At 39.7% G+C, this 25,900-nt stretch overlaps 1 protein-coding gene across 1 annotated transcript in view; it reads left to right on the top strand.

Annotated features, from left to right (window-relative positions):
* The window catches only part of COL19A1 (collagen type XIX alpha 1 chain), a 327,107-nt gene that overhangs the window by 293,058 nt on the left and 8,149 nt on the right, over positions 1 to 25,900 (top strand). Inside the window, exons 21-35 of the mRNA XM_073789871.1 lie at positions 4,789 to 4,824; positions 5,737 to 5,772; positions 5,869 to 5,922; positions 6,607 to 6,660; positions 11,810 to 11,863; positions 12,563 to 12,652; positions 13,428 to 13,472; positions 13,579 to 13,656; positions 15,224 to 15,259; positions 15,376 to 15,429; positions 15,530 to 15,583; positions 16,864 to 16,905; positions 21,020 to 21,124; positions 21,206 to 21,259; positions 21,508 to 21,561. Coding sequence (XP_073645972.1) covers positions 4,789 to 4,824; positions 5,737 to 5,772; positions 5,869 to 5,922; positions 6,607 to 6,660; positions 11,810 to 11,863; positions 12,563 to 12,652; positions 13,428 to 13,472; positions 13,579 to 13,656; positions 15,224 to 15,259; positions 15,376 to 15,429; positions 15,530 to 15,583; positions 16,864 to 16,905; positions 21,020 to 21,124; positions 21,206 to 21,259; positions 21,508 to 21,561 — 846 coding nt within the window. The remainder of the gene's footprint in view (positions 1 to 4,788; positions 4,825 to 5,736; positions 5,773 to 5,868; positions 5,923 to 6,606; positions 6,661 to 11,809; positions 11,864 to 12,562; positions 12,653 to 13,427; positions 13,473 to 13,578; positions 13,657 to 15,223; positions 15,260 to 15,375; positions 15,430 to 15,529; positions 15,584 to 16,863; positions 16,906 to 21,019; positions 21,125 to 21,205; positions 21,260 to 21,507; positions 21,562 to 25,900) is intronic.

The raw sequence follows: 25,900 nt of genomic DNA on the forward strand, positions 1-25,900 counted from the left end.
ATATATTTCTTAATCAGCCCCAATTCCATGCACCTTGGTTGCCCCTGCCATAGGGAGCAATAGATCAGATATTTGAGCATGCACTCTAGTCAAGGTACTAAGTTTTTTACATGTATTACCTCACTTAGTTCATTTTTTAAAAAATCACCCCCATCCTTCAGATGAGGAAACTGAGGCACAGAGAGGTTAAGTAACTTCTGTAAGTTCACACAGCTAGGAAGTATTGAAACCATGAATCACTCCTAGGAAGGCAGATTCCAGAACCCAGGGTTTAAAAATCACTAAGCTGGGCCTCCCTGGTGGCGCAGTGGTTGAGAGTCCGCCTGCCGATGCAGGGGACACGGGTTCGTGCCCCGGTCCGGGAAGATCCCACATGCCGCGGAGTGGGTGGGCCCGTGAGCCATGGCCGCTGAGCCTGCGCGTCCGGAGCCTGTGCTCCGCAACGGGAAAGGCCACAAAAGTGAGAGGCCCGCATGTGGCAAAAAAGAAAAAAAAAAAAAAATCACTAAGCTGCCATGCTATAACTAAACATAATAGCTCAAATGAATAATAAAAGCATCTTTGGGCTTCCCCGGTGGCACAGTGGTTAAGAATCCACCTGCCAATGGAAGGGACACGGGTTCGAGCCCTGGTCCAGGAAGATCCCACATGCTGTGGAGCAACTAAGCCCATGCGCCACAACTACTGAGCCTGCGCTCTAGAGCCCGTGAGCCACAACTACTGAAGCCCACGTGCCACAACTACTGAGCCTGCATGCCTAGAGCCCATGCCCCACAATAAGAGAGGCCACAGCAATGAGAAGCCCGCACACCGCAACGAAGAGTAGCCCCTGCTCGCCACAACTAGAGAAAGCCCGTGTGCAGCAATGAAGACCCAATGGCAGCCAAAAATAATTTAATTAATTTTTTAAAAAATGAAGCATCTTTGGCAATGACAGTCATTTTTCAGGCAGCTTTAGAATCAGTGCTGTCACTCATGTACTCTGAAGTTCTCCTACTTCAGGAATCATGCTTGCCCTTAGTATTCCATCCAGGCCAGTAACAGCCCTTCCTGGGACTCTCTGGGAAATCTCATGTGTCCCACAAATCCAGTCTGGTGTCTGCTGCCCCGTCCATCTGCCCTCTCACTCCTGATACTCCACACTTGTGGGCACGTCTCCCACCTCTTACCTACCTCTCTGGGTCCCCACTGACTCCCCTCCATGCTGGAACACTGACACTCACCTTCTCCTAATTTCCACGTGACCCATAACAGACCAGTCCCTAAGATTTACTACAGTTCTACTGGGATAGCTGGGACTTGTAGAGCAGAATAGAGAAATCTGAACGGGTTAGAGCAGTGCTTCTCATACTAAGTGTGAACTTAAATAACCTGAAGATCATTTTGAAATGCCAATGCTAGTTCAGCAGGTCTGGCTTGGGCTTTTTACCAAACCCACGTTCAGCTGCTGATGGCTCATAAGCCAATAATTCGAGAGGCAAATGTCAGTAGAAAGGAAAGATGCTTTAATCAGAAAAGCCAGCCATCTGAGAAGATGGTGGACTTGTGTCAAGAGACCAACTCCAAAGACTCTGCTCAGCCGTGACAGTTTTTAGAGGGAAAAATGGGGGAAGAATCTCAGTGAATCATTGAGGCAGGAGGTTGGGTTCTGCATCTTTCTCCATTGCATGCAGACTGGCTGGCTCTTTCTTCAGATGTTATCTTGCCCGCGTGATCTGCCAGCAGGAGAGTTAGTCATATTTTAACTGCTTAATTCTTCATTCTTACTTCTTTTCATCTAGGAAAAGAATCAACAGGTTAGACAAGGCATGGGGTGCATTCAGGACAGCACAAGTCAGGAGTTAGTTTCAATTGCTTAGTGATCTCATTTTTATATTTAGGTTCTTTTAAGTTTAGAAGGGAACAGAAATGGGCAAACAGGAAAGGAACAAAAGAGCTGCTTTCAGCCTGAGTGGCTGTATTTCTCAAAGTCCCAGGCCGTGCTCCTGCTGTGGGTCCCTAGACCATGCTTTGCGTAGCAAGCGCTGGAGGATGTCACAGTTCCTAAGGGTTTCCCTGTGGTTCTCCGTCCTGCCACCAAGACCCAACCCCCTGAGACTACCTGTCGCCCCATCTACCTTACCCAGGAGAAACCAGCTTCTTTTCCTCTCAGTTCTTCTCCTTGTCAGTTCCCTCTGAATCCCTGAATTATCCCACACCCCTTACACGTCTTTGCCTGCCTCTCTCCTCACCCCCGCCACAGGAAAAAACACAAATTTCACATTATTAGCAGAGCAGTTTAGCTCTTTGTGATCTCAACCTCTTTAATACAGAACAGGATGTGGACTTCACTTTGCATAATAACCAGAAGGCCCGAACAGAACAATAGTCTTCATCCAGATCTGAATTAGGAGCCTGAATGGTACTTTAAAAGGGGACTTTGTTCCCCATTATAGGAAATTTAGAACAGGACCAGGTTAGACATCAGAGCTGAAATACCGTCTGGTTGAACCCCAGGATTTTATAGATAAGGAAAAAGAGGTTCTAAAATGTAGAAGACTTGTCCCAGATGGTAGCCATTGGAACTAGGACGAAATATCAGGTCTCTAGATAACCAGGCTCCTGATTTTGGTTCTTTTTTCTTTTACAAGCAGTTACTTTAGTCAGTGTGGCTTGACAGAGGTTCTAGATAAGCAATGTGCTATAATCACAAACAAGCAGTTACAAAAGCAATGTTGCCCATTGCTCACATCTAATTAACTTCGTCTCCTATCTTAAAACTCAAATTGATTTTTAGAATTAAGACTGAAAAGCAAAAATATAAAGCCCTAACCTAATATATAGAAATTATCCAATAATAAGAGATGTAATGATGTTGGATAGATATGGGTCATATTAGTCAGAGTAGGTAGGTTATGCCTAGTAACAAATTAGCCCTGAAATATCTATGGTTTTAACCCAAGAAAGGTTTTCTCTTGCTCGTGCTGCCTGCCCAGCGTGGCCGGGAGGAGTGGGTGTCCTGCTGTACACGACCCTCAGTGACCAGTCACCAGGCTGATTGGCACCCAGGAGCTACGCCATCTGCTAGGTGCCGCCTTCTCAGCCTCCACTGCCAGGGAAGCAGGACTGGAGGATGATGAATGGGCTCCTTCAAGCGGCATGCATCACTTCTGCACACATTTCACGGTCAGAACTAGCTGCCTGGCCTCACATAACTGCAGGGAGCTTGGAAACGTCAGGGAGAAGATGGGGGCCCACAGTGTCCAGGTCACGGGACACGAGGCTTGTTCAGTAACCGCACCCCTCCCGATCGTGACCTGAAGGTCAAGCCCCTAAGAGGACCTTTGAGAGCAGCAGTACCTACCATAGTGCTTCTCACACTTGCCCTTGACTTTCAGATGCAAAAGAAAATTACTAAAATTACTAAGTTACTAAAAATGTGTGGTATCCATCTTATGGTCAATTCACTCCATTCAAATAATAAATCGATTACATTTCAAATCAAATCAAACAGACTGAGCAAGCAAAGCCTGGGATTGAAGTCAGGCTGCCTGGGTTTAAATCATCAGTGACCTCTTACTGATTCTGTGACCTTGAGGAAATGGCTTAATTTCTCTGGGCCTCAGATTCCCCCTCTGTAAATGAGTGTACTCATCGTACCCAGCCTGTTGACACAAGAGGGTAACTGTGTTAGTGTATAGAAAGTGATTAAAACAGGTATAAGTGTTTTATTCAATACATGTCAGCTACTATTGTTATATCTGTAAAACTTTAAATTCCCTAATTTAATAAACTTCTGTTCGACACCAATAGTGTACCTCAGAGTTGCTATGATAGTCAAGATGAATTATATCTCTACCTTCACAGAGTTTATTGGCAAGATAGACAAGGGAACATACAGTGGACGAATGCTGTTTTAGGGGAAGTAACTCAGTTACTCAGAAACTTTCTGAGTCTCTTTCCTCATTCCTGAAATGGGACAATATCTCCCTCACAGCCCTGTAGTGAAGGTTAAATGACATCATGATACATACCTTCAAGAACAGAAGTTAATAAGGGGAAGCCTCCCCGTGTGTGTGTGTGTGTGTGTGTGTGTGTGTTAAGGGTGGGTTGTGGTGTTAGTAACACAGTGACAACAGGGGCAGTGTTACTTAATAAGGGGCATTCCTTCAAAGCTTCTGTCTCTCCCCAGAACCTTCATACCTAGACCCAACAAGAACTAGTATCAGTTCCACAGACTTGTACTGTTACTCACCCAGTAATTAACTGCTTCAAGCCATTTTCATTAAAAGAAAAATGAAAATTAGTAAAGTGTTTTTAAAATAATGATTTTGCATTTTTAAACACTAATTTAAACTCTGTATTTTTAAGCACCAACTGAAGTAACTGGAAAAATTCAAATGAATGTCCTTCCACCGATCACTCTGGCATCTTCACATTCATTCTGCCTCTGATTGGATGTGTGTGTGTGTGTGTGTGTTTGTGTGTGTGTGTGTGACCATCTTCTATCTGAACCATGCAAGAGGAAGCTGTGGCCTTGGACTGCATTGTAATTTGTCAACCACTCAGGATTCTCAAAATAACATTGAAATGATTAACTTACTGTTCATTTGGAAATATGAAATGGTTTTTAAATTCATTTTCATATGGTCCTTCTAAGCTGCATAGGCAGACAATGTGACGTTCTGGATCACTGCATGTTTGCAATGGCGTCTGAGTTTGGCCTGCAGGATTTACCCACATCCAGGTTTGGAGAGATTATTCCTAAAAGCGTTTATAAATGATTCTGTTTTCCACCCATTTTCCTAGGGTGAACCCTTTACAAAAGGTGAAAAGGGAGATAGAGTAAGTAGATGTTTTATCACTGTCTTGGGTTTTCTACTTCATTTTCTTTTGCTCTGATTTCTAGTATGTTTACTTTGGAGTCTAATACATTTGATAAGGTCAGCTCCCTGAGCATTTTACTTTTTCCTCTGTGAATTTTGACTCTTTTATTTTGATAAATGAGAAATTTTAAACCTTGTTAAGTGTTATCATGTGATGACACTTCCACATTGGCTTTGGGTAGTGTATATTTTCTTTAACCCATTACTATTTGTGACTGGACATGAACGTGATGAAAGGTATACACTAAGGATATCTAAAATACAAAATTAATATGTAAGACACAGATTTTTTTCAAAAATTTTGTTAATGATACAAATTGGATTTCTCAAACAAGAAAGGATCAATAGTAAGTCATGGAAAATAAGAAAAGCAAACTCATTATAGCCAATATTGTCCTCTTTTGTGTAACCTTAATTTTTGTGTGTTTTTTTGTTCTATTAAATACATACACCTGAAAGTAGAATCTCCATGACGTATCAACTTAAACTTTACTCTTTCTTTTTCGCCCTCATCTGCAGTTTTAGTTCTCTTGAGATACAAGATGAACTGGCAGCAAATTATAAAAATGTCAGCTAAGTAGGGAACTCAGTGACCGCTAATGGACCATGATGGTTAAAGTGTAAGAAGTGACATTGGGGAAAACAACTGTTACAGAGAAGAAAGAAAAATAGGAAATTATTGTTTATGTATTAGCAATAATTATTTTAAATCATATTTTAGAATGAACCCTCCTTGACTTCACCATGTCTTCCATAATTTTCGCCTTTATTGTATGTCAGCTAGTGGGGAAGTAGATGAATTGCAGCATTAGAGATGCTCTTCTCCATCCATATTTAAACATTACACATATGGTCCTTCTTTCATTTACAGGGAGAACCTGGAATAAGAGGATCACAGGGAATAAAGGTAATCCCCTGACCCCCTTCTCTTGCATCTCCGATGTAATGAGATTGTGAAACATTAAAATAACCATTTCACTTTCCTTCCCACCCATATGTTTAGGGCGAGCCTGGAGATCCTAGCCCCCCTGGTGTAATGGGAAGCTCAGGACTAAAGGTATATAAGAAATAACTGAGACGAATGAGGATATTATTTTGAAGTTATAGCCATTTCTGTGTAAAACAAGGAACTCTGATGGACCACTCATTTTCATCACAAATGTTCTCAGAGACTTTATCATGTTTCCATGGTGATCTCCCCGATCCCCACATTGGCCGCATTTATTACCTACATGGTAACTGGGCCTTATGGATCACAATGGGATTTTTAAGCTCTTTTCAGACCATATTCACGATAGCATCCTAAAAGCTTTAAGAGTAAACAGTGTGAGCCATGTCTATGACCCTGAGCTGTATTCTCAAAGAGAACAGGATTCAGGATTCAATTTCCTAATCCAAAATGATGCAGCCCAAAAGTGTTTGAGTTGCCCATGCAGGACTCTACAGGAGCGACCCAAAGAAGACCAGCTGTTGGGAGGTGCTGGAGAGATTCGTGTGATATGCCCCCACCAGTGGGCAAGGCAAGTTATCCAGGCCTCACCTACTGGTGAGAACAGACTCATTTAAGTGACAACATCTTGAAACTATCTTTGTAGGCCCAAAGCACGTTTCAGTGTTATATAGAGGAGGCTGGATGGTGGAAAGTCAATCTTTCTATAGATAAAGGTCACACCATGTTTTACATATATTCAGGTACCATCTAATTTTTATCAAATTAAAGTACATATCACCTTCTATTTAGGGTCAGCAAGGACCCGCAGGCCCTATGGGACCCAGAGGACCACCAGGAGATACTGTACGTATAGTAGATGCATGTGTCTTTGATATTTGGAAATTAAATTGAGACTAAAGCATGTTTTTTTTTGTTTTTTTGTTTGTTTGTTTTGCGATACACGGGCCTCTCACTGTTGTGGCCTCTCCCATTGCGGAGCACAGGCTCCGGATGCACAGGCTCAGCGGCCATGGCTCACGGGCCCAGCCGCTCCGCGGCATGTGGGATCTTCCCGGACTGGGGCACGAACCCACGTCCCCTGCATTGGCAGGCAGACTCTCAACCACTGCGCCACCAGGGAAGCCCCCTAAAGCATGTTTTAAAGAACATCAACATCTGTTCATGTGACTGAGTTATACTACATTTTCCAAAGGCATGGGTCATCTCTACCAATAAAACTGAGCACACCTAATGTCAGGGGCTATTGAGAACATTAGTATCTTCATATAGTCATACGAGGTCCTTTTGAATATTAGCCTAAGAAATCAGTCTTTGAAACCCAAGTTAGCATTTCCATTATACATCATTATAAATGGCTTTTGGTTCAATTCTCCATCCAAGTAAGATACTTCCAAAGCTTCTGTTGTTGTCTTCTTGCAACATTCTCCAAAAAGGGCAAGTCTTTTGGCTGAAAATATTTATATAATGCAATTGGAGAAAGGTCCTCCGGTTGCATTAAACCTAGCTTTACTCAGCTCACACACACACACACACACACACACACACACACATACACACCCTCACACCGTTTAAATGTACTTTTTTTTTTAATTGAAGTAGTTGATTTACAATATTATATTAGTTTCAGGTGTACATTATGGTAATTCAATACTTTTATAGATTATATACCATTTAAAGTTATTACAAAATAATGGCTATTTTTCCTGTGTTGTACAATGTATCCTACTTGCTTATTTATTCTATACACAGTAGTTTGCACTTCTTAATTCCCTTACCCCTATCTCCTCCCCCCTTCCCTTTCCTCCACTGGTAACCACTAGATTGTTCTCTATATCTGTGTGTCTGTTATATATTGTTATGTTCAATCATTTGTTTTATTTTTTAGATTCCACATATACGTGATAACATACAATATTTGTCTTTCTCCATCTGACATATTTCATAAAGCACAGTACCCTCTAGGTCCAGCCACACTGTTGCAAATGGCAGAATTTCATTCTTTCTTATGGCTGAGTTGCATGTATATGACATCTTCTTTATCCATTCATCTATTGATGGACACTTAGGTTGCTTCCTTATCTTGGCAACTATAAATAATGCTGCTAAGAACATTGGGGTGCATGTATCTTTTTGAATTACTGTTTTCATTTCCTTTGAATATATAACCAGGCATGGGATTGCTGGATCACTAAGTAACTCTATTTTTAGTTTTTTGAGGAACTTCCACAATAATTTCTCTAGTGGCTGCACCGATTTACATTCCCACCAATAGTGCACTAGGGTTCCTTTTTTGCCACATCCTTTCCAACACTTGTTATTTGTAGAATTTTTGATGGTAGCCATTCCGACAGGTGTGAGGTGATACCTCATTGTGGCTTCGATTTGCATTTCCCTGATGATTAACGATGTTGAGCATCTTTTCATGTGCTTGTTGGCCATCTGTATGTCTTCTTTGGAAAAATGTCTATTCAGGTCTTCTGCCCATTTCTTAAATCAGGTTGTTTGTTTTTCTTAATATTGAGTTTTATGAGCTGTTTATATGTTTTTGATATTAATTCTTTATCAGTCATATCATTTGCAAATATTTCCTCCTATTCAGTAGATTGTCTTTTCATTTTGTCAATGGTTTCCCTTGCTGTGCAAAAGCTTTTAAGTTTAGTTAGGCTGCATTTATTTATTTTTGCTTTTGTTCCCTTTGCCTTAGAAAACAGATCCAAATATATTGCTACAATTTATGTCAAAGAGTGTTCTGCCTATTTTTTCTTTTAGGAGTTTTATGGTTTCAGGTCTTACATTTAGGTCTTTAATTCAGTTTGAGTTTATTTTTGTATATGGTGTGAGAAAATGTTCTAACTTATTGTTTAACATGTAGCTGTCTAGTTTTCCCAGCACCACTTATTGAAGAGATTGTCTTTTCTCCACTGTATATTCTTGCTTTCTTTGCCGTAGGTTAATTGACCAATAATTGGTTTATTTCTGAGCTATCTGTGGTTCCATTGAGCTATGTGTCTGTTTTTGTGCCAGTACCATACTGTTTTGATTACTGTAGCTTTGTAATATACTCTGAAGTCCGAGTGTGTCATATCTCCAGCTTTGTTCTTCTTTCTCAAGATTGCTTTGGCAATGTGATGTCTTTTGTGGTCCCATATAAATTTTAGGATTATTTATCCTAGTTCTGTGAAAAATGCATTGGACAATGCATTAAATCTGTAGATTGCTTTGGGTTGTAATGACATTTTAACAGTATTAATCCTTTCAATCTATGAACACAGGGTCTTTCCATTTCTTTATATCTTCTTCAATTTCCTTCATCAGTGTTTTATAGTTTTTAGACTATAGATTTTTCGCCTCATTGGTTAAGTTTATTCCTAGGTATTTTATTCTTTTTCATTCAATTTTATATGGGATTATTTTCTTGCTTTCTCTTTTGGATAGTTTCATTATTAGTGTATAGAAAAGCAACAGATTTCTGTATATTAATCTCATATCCTGCAACTTTACTGAATTCATTTATTACATCTAATAGTTTTTTGGTGGAGACTTTACAGCTTTCTATATATAGTATCATGGCATCTGCATATAGTGACAGTTTTACTGCTTTCCTTCCAATTTGGATGCCTTTTATTTCTTTCTCTTGTCTGGTTGCTGTGGCTAGGACTTCCAATACTATGTTAAATAGAACTGGTGAGAGTGGGCATACACGTTTTCTTCCTTATTTTAGAGGAAAGGCTTTCAGCTTTTTACCACTGAGTATGATGTTAGCTTTGAGTTTGTCATAAATGGTGTTTGTGATGTTGAGATATGTTCCCTCAGTACCAACTTGGATGAGCATTTATCATGAGTGGATGTTTAAGTTTGTGAATTGCTTTTTCTGCATGTTTTGAGATTATCATAATTTTTACCCTTCCTTTTGTAAATGTGGTGCATCACATAGATTGATTTGCAGATATTGAACCATCCTTACATCCCTGGAATAAATACCACTTGATTATGGTGTATGATCCCTTTTATACATTCTTGAATTCAGTTTGCTAACATTTTGTTGAGGATTTTTGCATCTATATTCATCAGAGATATTGGCCTGTAATTTTCTTTTTTTGTAATGTCTTTGTCTGGTTTTGGTATCAGAGTAATGGTGGTCCTATAGAATGAATTTGGCAGTGTTCCCTCCTCTTCAACTTTTTGGAATAGTTTGAGGAGGGAAGGCATTAGCTCTTCACTATATGTTGGGTAGAATTCACCTGTGAAGCTCTCCAGTCCTGGACTTTTGCTTGCTGTAGGGTTTTTTTTAATTGCAAATTCAATTTCACTACTAGTGACCAGCCTGTTCAGATTGTCTATTACTTTCTAATTCAGTGTTGGAAGGTTTTATGTTTCTAGAAATTTGTCCACTTCTTCTATGTTGTCCAATTTTTTGGCATATAACTAGTATTCTTTTATGATTTTTTTCATCTCTGTGGTAATGGTTGTCATTTTTCCTCTTTCATTTCTTATTTGATTTATGTGTGTCCTCTCTCTTTTTTTTTGATGAGCTCTCACTAAAGGCTTATCAATTATGTTTATCTTTTCAAAAAACATAGCTCTTTGTTTCATTGATCTTATCTATTGTTTGGGGGTTTGGGAGTCTTTATTTTATTTAATATTTCTTCTCTGATCTTTGTCATTTCCTTCCTTCTTCAGACTTTCAGTTTTGTTTTTTCTTCTTTTTCTAATTCCTTTACATGGGAGGTTAGGTTGTTTATTTGAGATTTTTTCTTGTTTATTGAGTTAGGCCTATACGACCATAAACTTAGAACTGCTTTTGCTGTATCCCATAGATTTTGGAAAGTTGTGTTTCCATTTTCATTTGTCTTGAGGTGTTTTCTGATTTCCTCTTGATTTCTTCATTTACACATTGGCTTTTTAGTAACATGTTGTTTAGTCTCCACAATTTTGTGTTTATCCCATTTTATTTCCTGTAATTGATTTCTAGTTTCGTACTATTTTGGTTGGAAAAAATGCTTGATATAATTTCTGTTCTCTTATATTTGTTGAGACTTGTTTTGTGGCCTAGCATGTGATCTATCCTGGAGAACATTCCATGTGCACTTGAAAAGAATGTGTATTCTTCTGTTTTTTGATTGAATAAATGCACTTTCCTATCCATTCCCCCATGTCAGCTTTGTGTCCCTTGGACAATCTCCCTAGCCTTCTGACATCTTGGGAGCCAAAACCTCACTATCAATCCTCACTTGAGCAAAACGAGAAAAATGCTTGACCATCACTTCTTAACACTGATCTCTATCTGGCCATGATTTGAGTACCCTCCATGCAACTGTTAGAATCTCTCCTTTTCCCATCACCTCGGGAGCAGCCCCATGACATCTTGCTCTGTTCTCCGTGCTCCCTGACTGAGACTACAGGGGTTCATCTTTCAGCACATTTGGTCACTTGGTACTTTGAACATTCACTTCATGAAGCAAATCTTTTTGTTGCACCCCCAAGCCATTTAGTGAACCATTGAAGGTGTACCTAATGGAGAGCTCTTACAAAAGAAACATAATGCTGGTGGCACAGGTGGAGCCACAAGATGCCCAAGAAATGACGTTAAGTGATAGTGGCTAGAGCTAAAATAGAGAATAAAATAAAAGAGCCTTTCTTGCCAAATCATAGTAAAAGCATATTTTCTATTTACCCCATTGTCTCTCTGAGTCATCGTGTGATGCCACCAAGAGCCGTTCTTCCATGCCTTTTGGCAGTAATATGGATGGGGCATTTCGTTCAGGTCTCCCTTATTTAGTTTCTTTCTCATTACATTCAGGTTCCCTCACTTGAAACAACAAGCCACATATTTTCATTAAGGTTTTTCTCTCTCCAGCAGACCAAAATCAACACGTTCCCAGGTAGTTTGCATGTTAAAATTCTGTTCTCCTGACAAAGACTCACAGACAGAAATGTTATTACAATAAGAGATTTTCTAATTGCTCTCTCCCTTTTATTCTGAATTTTCTAGGGATTGCCAGGAGAACACGGTATCCCAGGAAAACAAGGCATTAAGGGAGAAAAGGTATAGCTTCCGTTTCACTCACTTTGTATATTAAGTAGCTGGGTAGGAGGAAGAGACAGAGGGTCATAAGGACACTGAGGGAGTGAAAGGACAGGCCAGGGCAGCTGGGATTGTGCAGGAGATAGATGTTCGCATAAACTATGGCATGAGCGTCATCCCTGGACACTGTGGCAGCCCGGGTTCTGGCACTGAAAATGCAATGTGACAAAATGAACTGCCTTAGAGTTGAAGATCTCAGGACTCAAAAACCCTGTTTCAGGCTCAGCTAACAACTCAGGTATAGACCTAAGAAGTCTCAATCTCTCAGTACCTGTTTCTTGATGTCTACGTGGAAATAGTATTTTAGTACTGAACCATTACTTGGAAATAACTTAAAGAAAACATAAAGGTCATCTAAAGAACTATATGAATAGATTTTTATATTTTTTGCATATCTATTTATACACGTACATACATTTCATGATACTGTAAACCTACTGTAACATAGCTCACCGCAAGATCTAGGTGCACTTAAGATAACAGAACAGTGTCCGTGTGGATTGGACACTCAGTACATATAGTGGAATGAGTGAAGTGAATGGGTGAGAGAATGCAGTGTGACTGGCTATGGTGACAACTTAATACTATGGAAACTGCTGCCTCTACACGTCCCACCATGAACCTGAGTGATGAAATGAGAATCTTACCTTGTTTCCTCAGGGAGACCCAGGTGGGATTATAGGCCCTCCTGGACTTCCAGGTCCAAAAGGTGAGGCTGGTCCTCCAGGAAAAAGCCTACCAGGGGAACCAGTAAGTACCAATCCTTTTACTAACATTTCCTTTGAAAGTTGATTAATTACTGTTTGTGTGTTCCCAGTTTCAGATCACAGGCATAGGAATGTTTAGGTCTGCAGAAAAAGAAGTATTCATCTTATTCTTTAGATCAGAGGTCTAATCTTTTTGGAAATTTGATGCAAGCAAAGGGCTCTCATCTGAAGAAAATGCACACACATGCACCATTTTTCATACAATTTGGGGAGATTCACAGGTGCCCCTGAAGCTTCTGCAGGGACTATTTAGGGATCTATGAAGCCTAGTAAGGTTTGCTAGTTTTAAACCATAAACCTTCCTTGGACAATATCTTAAAACAGAAGAACGGCCTGAAATTTCCCTTCTAGAGGCTCTGCATATATAGCCATAGGTGGTCATCTTTAAAAAATGTCCTTGTGGCCTGGGCTAATCCCAGGACATAGAAAACTGGATAGCTGGAAAATCCAACCCATATGGCTGTTTCATCTGCCTTTTTTTCTCATCCCCTTTGACCTTTTATATGAATAGTAATAAATAATTCTCAATATCAGATGCCTCATTTTAAAGATGAAAACATCTTATATTTTAAAGTAACTATACAAAATCTGCAGCCTAGTGAAATTTGTGTTCCCTCTTCCTTACTATTTTACAGAAAAGGTTTATTCAAAAAAGATGAAGAGCAATGAAATATTTTTGAGTTATGACTTCTAAGATGTAATTAACCGTTTTAGGAAAAGAAATGTATTCACTTCCTTTTCTCTTCTTTTTCTTTTAGGGGTTAGATGGAAATCCTGGAGCACCTGGTCCGCGAGGGCCAAAGGTAAAAATATCTTAGATAATTTTTAAAGAATTAATAATTAACGAAATATAACTGGAAAATCCATGTCCCTTGAGCCTCACACTAACAGAAGCATCTAATTGCACAGGGAGAAAGAGGACTGCCAGGTATCCACGGCTCCCCAGGTGACATAGGCCCCCCAGGGATAGGAATTCCTGGCCGAACTGTAAGTGAAATTCAATCAAGTTTTTGAAACCCTGTTGACCCAATGTTGTGAAATAAAATCCAGCACCAAATTTGAATATGGAGAAAAGAGTGAAATGGTCAGAGGAGATACAAAAAGTGCTAGTCAGAGAGCAAGAATTAATGGGCTTTGTGGTTATATCCTAAGCACAGAAGGTACCCACTGTTTATTGACTTACAGATGCTAATCACACGTACACTGATTTTGAATTAGAAGAAGTTATTTAACACTTTATTCCTCCATTCTATATATTTAAAAGTACAAATGAGTGTAAGATTATGAGAATGCCCAATATTAGGATATTATATATTACTGTTTGTTTTTAATTAGAATAAAATGAAAAGTTACTTTTAAAGTGAATGGAGTGCCTATAAATGAGATGATATCAAAAATCTCTATGTAATATCTTAGAGAAGAGAGAATAGAGATCGTTTTTGATAGTTAAGACACATAATAGAAAGTTTTTTGACGTGTTTTAGCTATAAGGGTAATAATGATAATAATGACCATTGTATGCATACTTGTGGACTAAATAGCAGTAAGAGATAAAACTTTTTATTTGCTCTGAAAAAAGGTAAAAGATTTTGGGACAAGAAAAGTGAAATAGATGGTTATCCCAAAGACATTAATTTGGGGATTGGCCTTGAAATGAAATTATCGTGAGAGGTAAAAGAAGATGTAAATAGTGAATGGTTATATTGTGTGTGGTTGGTGTTTGATTTTCCAGGGTGAGAATATAAAGACCACTGGAGATGGGAGATTAAACAAAGTAAAAAAGTAGGTCAGGAAATTATTAGGGGAGTGAAGGAGGTTGAAGCGAAAAATAACCCAACAAACCAAAAATAACTTAAGCACACGGTATAAATAGAAAGGAAGCAAAAGGTAGCTTTGACAATAGGAATATTTATTTAAACGTAAGAAGGGAAAAGGCAATGAGCAGGTAGTGAAGCCAGGTGCCGAGACCCCAGCTCTTTACTCACCCAGGTGATCAGTCAGTTCCTCATCCAGGGGTCCATGGTCATGAGATAGGGATGGATCTGTCATCACTAGGTTCACTGATAATCTCCCAGCCTCATTTCAGTTACCCCCAATTCCAGTTTTCTAACATAGAAAAGAATAACTGAAGTTTTGTTTCCAGTTCCCATCACTGAACACTGGTTCTGGCAATTTCTTCAGAGAAATGACTCCCAGTACAAAGCAGGAAGGAGAGGAAGCCCCAAGCCGGTTACCCTGTGGCCGGCCAGTGTCTAGCAGACAGAACTTGGGCGTGTTGTTTGTGCGCCCGTGAGTGGGCAGGGACCGATGGCGGGCTCAGGGGCGGCCCAGGCGTCTGAACACAGTTACGGTGGTGCTTCCAGCACTGCATCTGGTCAGGTGTTCACCTGCCACCCAGAGCTCTTGGCCAGCTTTGCAGAGAGTTTTCAGGGTGTGCAGGGTGGCAAGCCCTGTTGTCCACTATGTAAATTATAGTACTTGGCCCTTTATCCCACTTGGGTAATCTATGGACATTCCCAGCAGAATTCTGATCACTGAATCTCCTTCTATTCAGGGCTCCCAAGGCCCAGCTGGAGAGCCAGGGATTCAGGTAAGCTACTTAACCAAGTTATCTGGCACAGCAAATCCATCTTGCTGACTGGGGGGGGGATGGGGGCACTTACTAAAAGACTATCCTTATAAGTAACTATTTTCTCCCTTTGCCAGGGTCCTCGAGGTCTCCCTGGGTTGCCAGGAGCTCCAGGGACCCCAGGGAATGATGTAAGGACAGTTTTTACCTACTTCCCCTCTCCCCCACACCTGCTTTAATCTGAACCTGTGCCGAGGTGCAAAGATTTGAACATGCTGCTTCTGTTTTCAGGGAGCTCCCGGGAGGGATGGAAAGCCAGGTCTGCCAGGCCCCCCAGGTGACCCGGTATGTTGACACACTGTGTCTGATTTATGTATCTTTAATGCACGCAGCAGCCTAACAGCCTACCAAGCAAGTTTTGCTGTCCGGACTAATTAGAATGTTCAGTGACTGCTTAGTGATTTTGTTTATCCCCACTTTTTTGTAGAGGGGAAAAAAATTCAAGCTACATCAGCATTTTTGTGTGTGTGGCGAATACTTATTTCCCGAGGGTATAATTCAGCTGTGCAATTTTTTGCCCCAAGCTGAACCTTGGTGTATAATGTCTCAATCCCATGGAAAATTGAGTTAAAATACATAGCCACGGATTCTGTTCTTTCTAATGCTAGTGACAAAATGAACTTCATTTTTCTAAATGAAAGTCTGCGGGTAAGTTTCCCACAATATGGTACATATCTATTGATTCGGTGGCTTTAAGAATGCTGAAATGGTTCAATTACAAAACTGGCTTGAGTAGGCTTTTCAGAACAGGTTTAGGCACTAAATGGGTGTTCCAAAGTTTTATTTTAGGTTAAACCTTGCTTTGAGTGACAGTGAAATCCCTTTAAATAGCCTCCAAATTGGCAGTTATAATTTAAGAAGCCATATGGTATATGACATTGTATTAAGAATGTTGTATAATAAAACCCAAGGGCTTCCCTGGTGATGCAGTTGTTGAGAGTCCGCCTGCCGATGCAGGGGACATGGGTTCGTGCCCCGGTCCGGGAAGATCCCACATGCCGTGGAGCGGCTGGGCCCGTGAGCCATGGCCGCTGAGCCTGCACGCCTGGAGCCTGTGCTCCGCAATGGGAGAGGCCACAACAGTGAGAGGCCCGTGTACAGCAAAAAAAAAAAAAAAAAAAAAAAAAACCCAAATCTGGCCTCTCGGTTCTGAGTCTCACAAGTCCTCCTACACCGTTTGAGCCTCATGTGCCGTTATAAGTCACATGCAGAGGCGTATCTTGGCCTTTAACTCCCTCGCTGAGTGAGTCATGTGTGTATGTGTATTGACTGGGAACCCTTAAAGCATTACTGGGGTCTACGGTGTCTCTCTGAAAGGACGCTTTAAGACACGAGGCCAAAGCACTGCCCGAGTCCTGTGTCTGTTTCTGGATAGGAAGCATCATGTTGGCCAACCATCCTGGTGGTGAGGCTCTTCTAAGCCCTACCATTTGTCACCATGGTGACAAATCTCAGCTGGCCTGGTGTTTTGAGGGAAAACATCTACATTCATTATGTTTGTATTGTATTGTGTGCCTGTATATGTATAATTACATGCCTTGGGGTTTTTTTCTCCTTATCCACAGATTGCACTTCCTCTCTTGGGAGACATTGGGGCCTTGTTCAAGGTACTCTGTGGCTATGTAAGAACTTATGTGTTAACTTCCGGGAAAAATCAGAAAGGAAATCTTTACAAGAATTGGAGTTAATTGCTTAGCCTGAATTAAAATTCAGCTTCTTAATGGCAGAACATCTTTCAGATAGAAAAAGGAGCACATATCTGTATATGTCTAGTGCCACTTACACTAATTCCCCACTCTCTTCTCTACCAGCCTCTCATTTTGGGTGTGGAGGAACAGGGGGGCAGGGGAGGAGGTGGTAGTTCTGAGATGAGCTGCAGGAGAGGAATGGTGTCATTAGCACCCTTGAGTAGATGTTTTCTCTCTGCAGCAATAGCTTTCTCTTAATGGTGTTTACCCACCCAGGCTCATCCCTGTGAAACCCAGTCCTCCTCACGGTATCTGCCCTGGCCAGTCCAGGATGCAAAGCAATGCTGCTCAATAAACAGCTAGCTTGCAATTTTATGTCATGGGATTTTACAAAGTGAGTTACAAAATTCCATAGCTGACAATTGCCCTGTGACTCTGTTAAATAAAAATGATCTCTACCTATTATCCACCTCACAGGGAATTAATCTTGCTACCGTTTTTTTCCTCTAATACTTTCCTCTATTTTGTTTGTAAAACAGATGGGGGGAGGTTGATAATAGGACACCTGGAGGTTGTGTATTTGCATGTTTCTTTGTGGAATGCTAAGACTGAACCCAAATGAAAGTCAGTCCCTTTATATTCCACTCAGACCTCCTGTGTCGTATCTGTCAATGTATGAATGGACAATATATTTGTACACAGACACACGAGCTATGTGTGTGTATATGTGATTATTTTATATTCCCAGCATTTAACCCAATGGTTCCTGCAACGACTTACTCAATAGTAGGCAGGCAGGAATATTTGTTGAATTGAATTCACAAGACTAGGATTCTAGTAAATATATTTGTCAGGTGATAAAGGTTTTGAGAATAGTATATGAATATAAATGTAAATGTAGATATAAATATATAGAGGGGGGTTTTAAGACTTTCAAAACTAACATTTTCTCATAAGTCAGAAAATAGGGGCTTCCCTGGTGGCGCAGTGGTTGAGAATCTGCCTGCTATTGTGGGGGACACGGGTTCGAGCCCTGGTCTGGGAAGATCGCACATGCCGCAGAGCAACTAGGCCCGTGAGCCACAACTACTGAGTCTGTGCGTCTGGAGCCTGTGCTCCGCAACAAGAGAGGCTGTGATAGTGAGAGGCCCGCGCACTGCGATGAAGAGTGGCCCCCGCTTGCCACAACTAGAGAAAGCCCTCGCACAGAAACAAAGACCCAACACAGCCCTAAATTAATTAATTAATTAATTAATTAAGAAAAAAAAGAGGAAATCCTATTTTTTTAAAAAAATAGTATTTATGGGGGCTTCAGGAGTATCTTATGTTTATTGAGTTATGATTACATGCCAGGCAACACACTGCTTTACTTATATCATCTCACTTAACCTGCGCAAGAATCCTATGAGTTCAGGCTGTGGAGTTTCCCATTCTGTACACGAGAGACCTAAATTCTGAGGAGTTAAGTACCTTGCTCAGAGTCACACAGCCAGTAAGTGTGACATTAACACAGGAGTGCAGGTCCTCAGACAGTCAGTCTCATGTTCTCTACGAGGGCAGTGATGTTGGAAATGGCAGAATTGTAGGAGTTATATCATTGCGGAACAGTTAGGGCTCTTTAAGGATCAAAAAAAATTATTGACTATCCTGATAGGCTGTGGCAGCTCCCACTACAGACAAAAAGACTGCAAACAGGCTCTGACAGGGAAAAGAACCAGGGCTCCGATGGCCTCAGACATGGCCTCAGACATGGAAGTAGTCAACAGTTTCACCAGGGCAGCATCCCCTTAATAAATGCCCTTGCCGGGGTCCAGACCCAGCATCACCTCATGGAGGTTTTGAGTCTCAGGGGAGCCAGTTGGCAAGAGGTGGGCAGGACCCCTGACTGAGTCCCAGCAAGCTGTATTCAGTAGAAGAGAAGCATGTAGTTCCCCAAAGCATATGGGAATTTTAATCCTAATCCTGTCACCCAGTACATTAACTGTCCCACTCTGTCTTAAAGTCTTTAGCAAACTTGATCGTCCTGCTTTCTGTTTTCAAAAACGGTGTTTGAATAAAGTGTTGAAAAGAACTGACATATTTCCCAGCCCGAATGATGTATACCTTCAAAGACCTTCCTCCAGGTTAATCTGTGTATCAGTCCTTCTTTGAACGAGCTTGTGTATTAGCTAATAACTGCGTCTTTATCCTCTCCGTGAGAAAAATCTTAAAAGATTTTTTTTCAAGAACCTTAATGAAATCCACTTTTCCTTCATTTACCATTCTAGTAACTCTAACCTAAAGAAGATGAGGTCAGTTTGAAATGACTCTAGAAAATCCTATTGACTCGTAATTATTTCCATTTTTTATGTTTTATTAAAACAATCCTGAAACTACCACAACATTGTAAATCAACTATACTTCAATAAAAATCAATTGACTAATCCATCCTAAAATGTTACTTATGTACAAAGTAGAAATAGACCCACAGACATGGAAAACAAACTTATGGTTACCAAAGGGGAAACGGGCTAAATTAGGAGTTTGGGATTAACATATGAACACTACTGTATGCAATAGATAACCAGCAAAGACCTACTGTAGCACAGGGAACTATGCTCAATATTTTGCAATAACCTATAGGGGAAAAGAATCTGAAAAAAAGATATATATGTATGTATAAGTGAATCACTTTGCCATTTACCTGAAATTAACACAACATTGTGAATCAACTATACTTCAGTAAAAACGCAATCAATTGAATAATCCATTCTAAAATGTTACTATATATTGATATGCCATGTTATAATGTCTACAGATACAGTAGACATTCTTTATACTTTTTGAAATATGGAAAGCTTTTTGGTTCTCTGAAGTCCTCAAGCGTCTCTACCGTCACAGTTTTTCAGATTGAGTAGGGGTGGTTCTACAATTATGTACGTGTTTCTTAACTCCTGTACCAGCACGTTAGCTCAGCGGAATGCTCCTAGTGGTAAAATTAGTTTGGGAAACTTTGCACATTCCAACTCCTTCTCATGTAGTCCAGCTCTAAGAAGGACAACCACAAAGAGAACTGTTCTGACCCAGCATTTCTTAGGCAAATTGCCTCAGAACCTTTTCAATATCATACAAAATTAGTCCTCCATGGAGCATATGTTTGGAAATCAAACTTGTGCTGATATACACTGGGTCAAAAATACTGAACTTCATGGGCTTTCTTGCCAGCTTCCCATCAACGGCAAGCTTCCATTCCCTCTTCATGTTTAAGGATTCTTCCCTTTGGTTAAAAAGATGGAAGAATTGAGACTTAGATTGTCCTACCTTTGGTCAATTGTTAAATTTAAGCTGTCTCCCCCACTCAGTAGTCCCTATTTTATGCCTTTCCTGATCATATTTTTATAACAGTTTATTTAAAAATAAGCCTCTGTAGGCTTTATGTGATAAGAAGTTTATCTTGTGAGCTCAGATACCTAAATTGAAGCCTTTGCAGATCAGCTAAAGATTACAGAGAAGGCGATGGAAAGGTGATTCCACTTATATTTCCTATCTGCACTTGGATTTGACTTAGAAGTCAAGTCCCAGTCGCTCAAATAATTGTTTCCCGCGTGAGTGTTTCCCCTAACAAATAAAAGGTTAGTAAGCTGTGTTTAGGGCTCTCCAACTGATTGGGCTCTCGAAAGGGGAAATCCTTTCTTCACAGCTTTCTTTCTTTCTTTCTTCCTTCCTTCCTTCCTTCCTTTCTTTCTTTCTTATGATTTATGCTATTGGTTTTATGAGCTCTGTAATCTTGCTGGTTATTCCAAACTTTATTGCCACCTCTCTTTTTAAACATGCTGCTAAGCAACTGAAACTCTGTGTTCTTGACTTATGAGTTTATCTTTTAAAATAGTTTTTGCCTCCCCAAAAGTAGTCTTTCAAATTGAATAAATTAAGTTTCTGAAAGTAGAATGACATACCAATGGCTATCACTCAACTCTCACAAAAGTTCAAATAGAAGTTCAAATCCAATCAGTGAATAATGAATCTCCAGTGACCTTATCTCTGTCTTCATTAGAACTTCTGTGGCAACTGCCAAGCCAGCGTCCCTGGGCTGAAAAGCAACAAAGGAGAAGAAGCAGGTGCCGGTGAGCCCGGACAGTTTGATTCTGTAGCCCAGAAGGTAAGAAGGGGGCTAAGTGTTGGTGGACCCTGGAGGTGACACATGGTGCCTTCTCTCAGCTGTGACTGCTCTGTCCTCTAGGGCGATGTAGGGCCACGAGGTCCTCCAGGAGTCCCAGGCAGAGAGGGACCAAAGGTAAGGAAGTCTCTCCTCTGTGCAACCTTTAATTCAGGGTAAAAAAAAGAAATACATTTTAAAATACAGTCCTTTTTCTAAAACTATTTTGAAAAAGTGGTGTAAAAGCCATTTGCAGATGTCATTTATTTTTTTCCCCCTATTCTGTCCAAATGACATGCCCCAAGTGTCCTGAGAAGAGATATGTTCATTTTCCCAAAAGATGACAAAATGACTGAGTGTACTAACTAAATGTATTGTGTCTCTAGGGGAGCAAAGGAGAGCGAGGCTACCCCGGGATACGTGGGGAGAAAGGCAATGAGGTAAAAGGCTCTTCTCTGATCATGCAGCCCTACTGTTGATTCTTTCCATGTGACACAACAAAAGGACATCAATTTTCCATATCTCATGTTTGATGCTAAACAAATAGAAACAAAGACAGGTTTTTTCCAAGTGTTAACACATTAAAAATAATACGTCGATGCTTATTTTCAGTGATCCAGTTTCTGAGACAAGGGAATTCAAACACAAAGTTAACATATCAGTTACTACGTTTCTGTTTTCTCATAGCAGGTAACAATTCCAGCTCTCTCAAGATAAAAGCAAGAAGAAAGAGGAAAAGGAGATTTACTGAAAAGAATCCCAAAGTAGCTCATAGAATTGAAGGGATAGTTAGCAACCAGCCTAGGGATAGGGGCAGCTCCAGAACTCAGCAGAACTTCCCTGGGCCGCTGCTGCAACGTGACTCAGTTTCACTGACCTTGGTTTGTTTGTATCTCTGCTCAACTTTCAAACTCTTGGGAGGAAGAAAAAAAAAAACTATCAAATGGGTCTGCTTGGACTGGTTTAAATCAGCTGCCCACCCTCCCACTAAGGTTCAAAGTCAAATGTGCTCTTGAGATGGTGGCATAATTTTCTGACTCTCAGCCACACTGACGCTCAGGATAGCATTCTTTCCTGCATAATTCACATGAACTCTTAGAGAAACCAATTAGGATGATGAATTCTTGTTAGTTTAAACAGTTTTGATACTAATAACTCTTAATGAAAGTAAGTAAGCCATCTAGTAACCTTGATGTTAGTGCAGAAAATCAAAATGATATAAAGTCGATCTTTTTTTTGAGTTGGAGTTATATATTTCACATTATAAATTATCATCGTTGTTATTGTTTTTAATTAACATGGATTCTATCCAAGAAAACTGTGAGGATTGGCTTGGGTTTTGTCCAAGTTAAAAATTGAAGAGCAAAGAAATACAACAACATTTCTTTTCATCTGTAAATAAAACAGTAAAGGCATTTTATTTTCTAAATAAGGAAGAGGTATTGAGCTTTTGCGTCTTCATGCTCCACAGAAAGTTGCACTTTGTCTGATTTTAATAGTCTAACAGCTTTTAACTGCCTAGGCTCAAGAAGTAGGCTTTAAAGGCAATTGAGAATGTAATAACAAAAAGATCAGGAAATAATTGGAATTCAGGCTTTTTCATAAGTGACTCTGAATTAAATTTATTAGAAGTTAACTTTTATTGATTCTTCAGAATCCTTAGCACTCCTGGTGAACTGAAATCCCTCCTTAATCACTATTTTAGTGTGCTTTTCCTTAAGTACACCTTGCTGGGTTTTTAACACAGCGTACACAGACTTCGCACAAGACACTTAGACAATTCCAGCTAGTTCAGGAGGAGATTCTCCACTGTTTCTTCACATCACATGAATAGTATGAATAAACCTGAAGTAACATACTAGCTCAGTTGGGCCTCTGGGGGGTAACGGGGCAAGGCAGCTTGTCCCTCTCAGGCAGGTGGGAAATATTGAATATTATCTTGTCTTCTACTTGGACTCAGATACTCGCTTAAATTTTAATCTGTTGATTTGTTTAAGTGAATGAAACTTTGCCCAAGAACATATGTATTTCCAGCTGGCCAATAAACTGTACTATTTTAATATGCATATAATATCTAATCATACAAAATCTAAGATGTCTGTTCTACCCTTAGTGGAAAAGATGCAGAAGGACACCCTGTCTCTTTGAGGAATTCCCAATTATTATTTAATAATTATCCAATGGTCGATTTAATCCATTTGGGAACTTAAAGAGAGGAATTGCCTTTCGGTTTACTGCGCTTACGAAAGTGACATTACCCTCAACGGTTTTTACAGGTGTTGTTTCACAATGCAAGGTAGCAAATTAGCAGATGCTGATAGAACACAGACTTACCTCTCATAGTCAGAGGGCATTCTTGCTTGGAATACAGGTCTTTCTACAATATTTTAGAATAATAATTGATAGATAGGACAGGAAAAATACTGTCAGCCATAAGTTGTAGCAATGGAAAAATAAATATTCTTGGTAGCAACTGAGGTAGGACTTGCAAAATCAAAATACCAGAAGAGGGAAAGAACTTAGCTCTAATGATCCTTGACTATGCAGTAAATTTTAATTTGTATTTTAGTTTGGTACAATATGCTAAATTGACTGTCCTACTCTTTAATAGGTATTTGTCTTCTTTAATGACCTTTCTTGTCTTGTAAAATTACCTGCTTGCCCTTTATACATCCATAGTAACTTTTACCCTTACTACAGAATTTCAGCTTGTTCAGAGAAAGATGGCTGAGAAGGATTTCTTTTTATTTATGGACTGAGGTTTACTTTAAAGTTTAATGTGGTCATCAAAGGTTAATGAGTCCCAAGCTTATAAACTGGACTACCTAAAGACTCACTCAGCATCTCTAGACTGATTCAGCGTTGAGACTAAAAGTAGCAAAAAAAAAAAAAAAAGAATGCATATGAACACACATATCTTATACACGTACATAGAGAATTTTATGGAAATGTGGGTGTTTTGAGATAAAGCAATTTGTGGCATAGCATTTATAATCTCCAGACATTTAGAGATCCATTCCAGAAGGAAATTTGTTTCCTTTCCACTTATAACCCCATATACAAGTTAATGGTGGGGGAATAAAAAGAGTCAATACAACATGACAATGTGTACCGCCCACAAATGCACATGCGCGCACACACACACGCACACACACTGAGCGTTGCCGGTGAGGATGATACCATCTTGAAGAGAGTATATGTCCACATTAACACAAGTATACATAAGATTTTACTCAAGACTCTTGTTACATGAGGAATTTCGGCACCTTCAAGGAGAGCCTTTCCAGCATTTCTTCACCTCCCATCACATGGAAAAACCTGAAGGAATATATGATCCCATTAGATGTCCCATTAGATGGACAGACCTGACAGAGTTTGGTCCTTAATCCCATTGATGCAAAGAACCTTGATCCTGTAGAACTTTGTTCCTCTAGAGTTCCCATAGATAACTATGTAGCAATTTTCCCATGGTCACTTCACCTGATATTTATAATATGTATAAAATGCATATTTCATCACAGTAAAGGGTAAAGGAATTTATTATAACAATGAATGGTTTGGCACTCTAAAAGGATTACTCAGTAAAGAAAATTCAATCCTGAAAAAGTGGAACCATTCAAAATAGAACTTGACACGTCATATGGTTATGTGAAATAATAAACGGGTATTTAAAAGTATATTTTTCCCATTGTAGAAATCATCTGAGTTCCTTATAGAAAATTTGAGAAATACACAAAAGCACTAAAAAGACAAAAGTTATTCCTATTTGTACTTCTCCGACTGTTGGTAAAAGTCAGATTGTTGTCCACAACCCCTCATCCACAATTCCAAAGTTCAAATGCCTCTGAAAACCCGGGAAATTTTTCCCAAGTTTGCAGCAAATTTATTTGGCAGCAAAGTCTAACCTGAAGTCATATGGAGCTAGTCTATTTATCCCACTTGGTGAGACCATCATATGTTTTGCTATAGAAATATTTGTGTGTTTATTAGCAGGTGCTGCCTCGGGTGCCATGGGAGTGTTATGTAGTATCCAGTATGAGCACTGTGTTCCCTTTGAAACAAATCTGAAAATTCAGAACGCTGAAACACACCTGACACTAAAGTTTCCAGATAAGGCATTATGAGCCTCTACCAGTCTCATATTTTATGAAGTGCATTTCTAATTTTTTAATAACTTGGACCTTTATGTAACATTTTGCAACGTTTCCTTTTCTTTGTTATTCAATCGCTTTTGAAACACGATTTTAACAGTTGCAAAATATTTCATATTATGGATTTTATGTAACTTATTTAACGAATATTCTTTTGCTGACTTACTTGGTAAAGGAACAAATTAATTACACGAGTTATCAGTTAATCTTACCAATTCTTCTTTGAATATATAAATGTATCCAGTATAATTAGCATGACACTACAAATCTTAGGCGGGGCCTAAGAAGCTATCTCTTCACTTTTACCTTTAAGCCATTAAAGGGTTATAAATTTAAATTCGCCGATGAGCTGTATTTCTTATAATGAACTGGCCGGCTGAACTAAATACTGTATCATAAAACAGAGTCCGTTGCTCCACCAACTGAAAGAAGCATTAGCGTAACCGTGTATTTCTTTGATGGCATTCTGCTCATCTGAAATTTGTATTTTCATGCTTTAGCAGTGCCGGCTTCTCAGAGCTGGCTCTTGTCAACGGAGGGGCTCTGTGAGATCAGAAGTGTTCTGTGAATCACCAACACATTAAATTATGTTTGTAACGAATTCCATGGCGTGGCATTTTAGCTCGCC

Source organism: Tursiops truncatus, chromosome 12 (genome assembly GCF_011762595.2).
Source record: "Tursiops truncatus isolate mTurTru1 chromosome 12, mTurTru1.mat.Y, whole genome shotgun sequence".
Lineage (NCBI taxonomy): Eukaryota > Metazoa > Chordata > Mammalia > Artiodactyla > Delphinidae > Tursiops > Tursiops truncatus.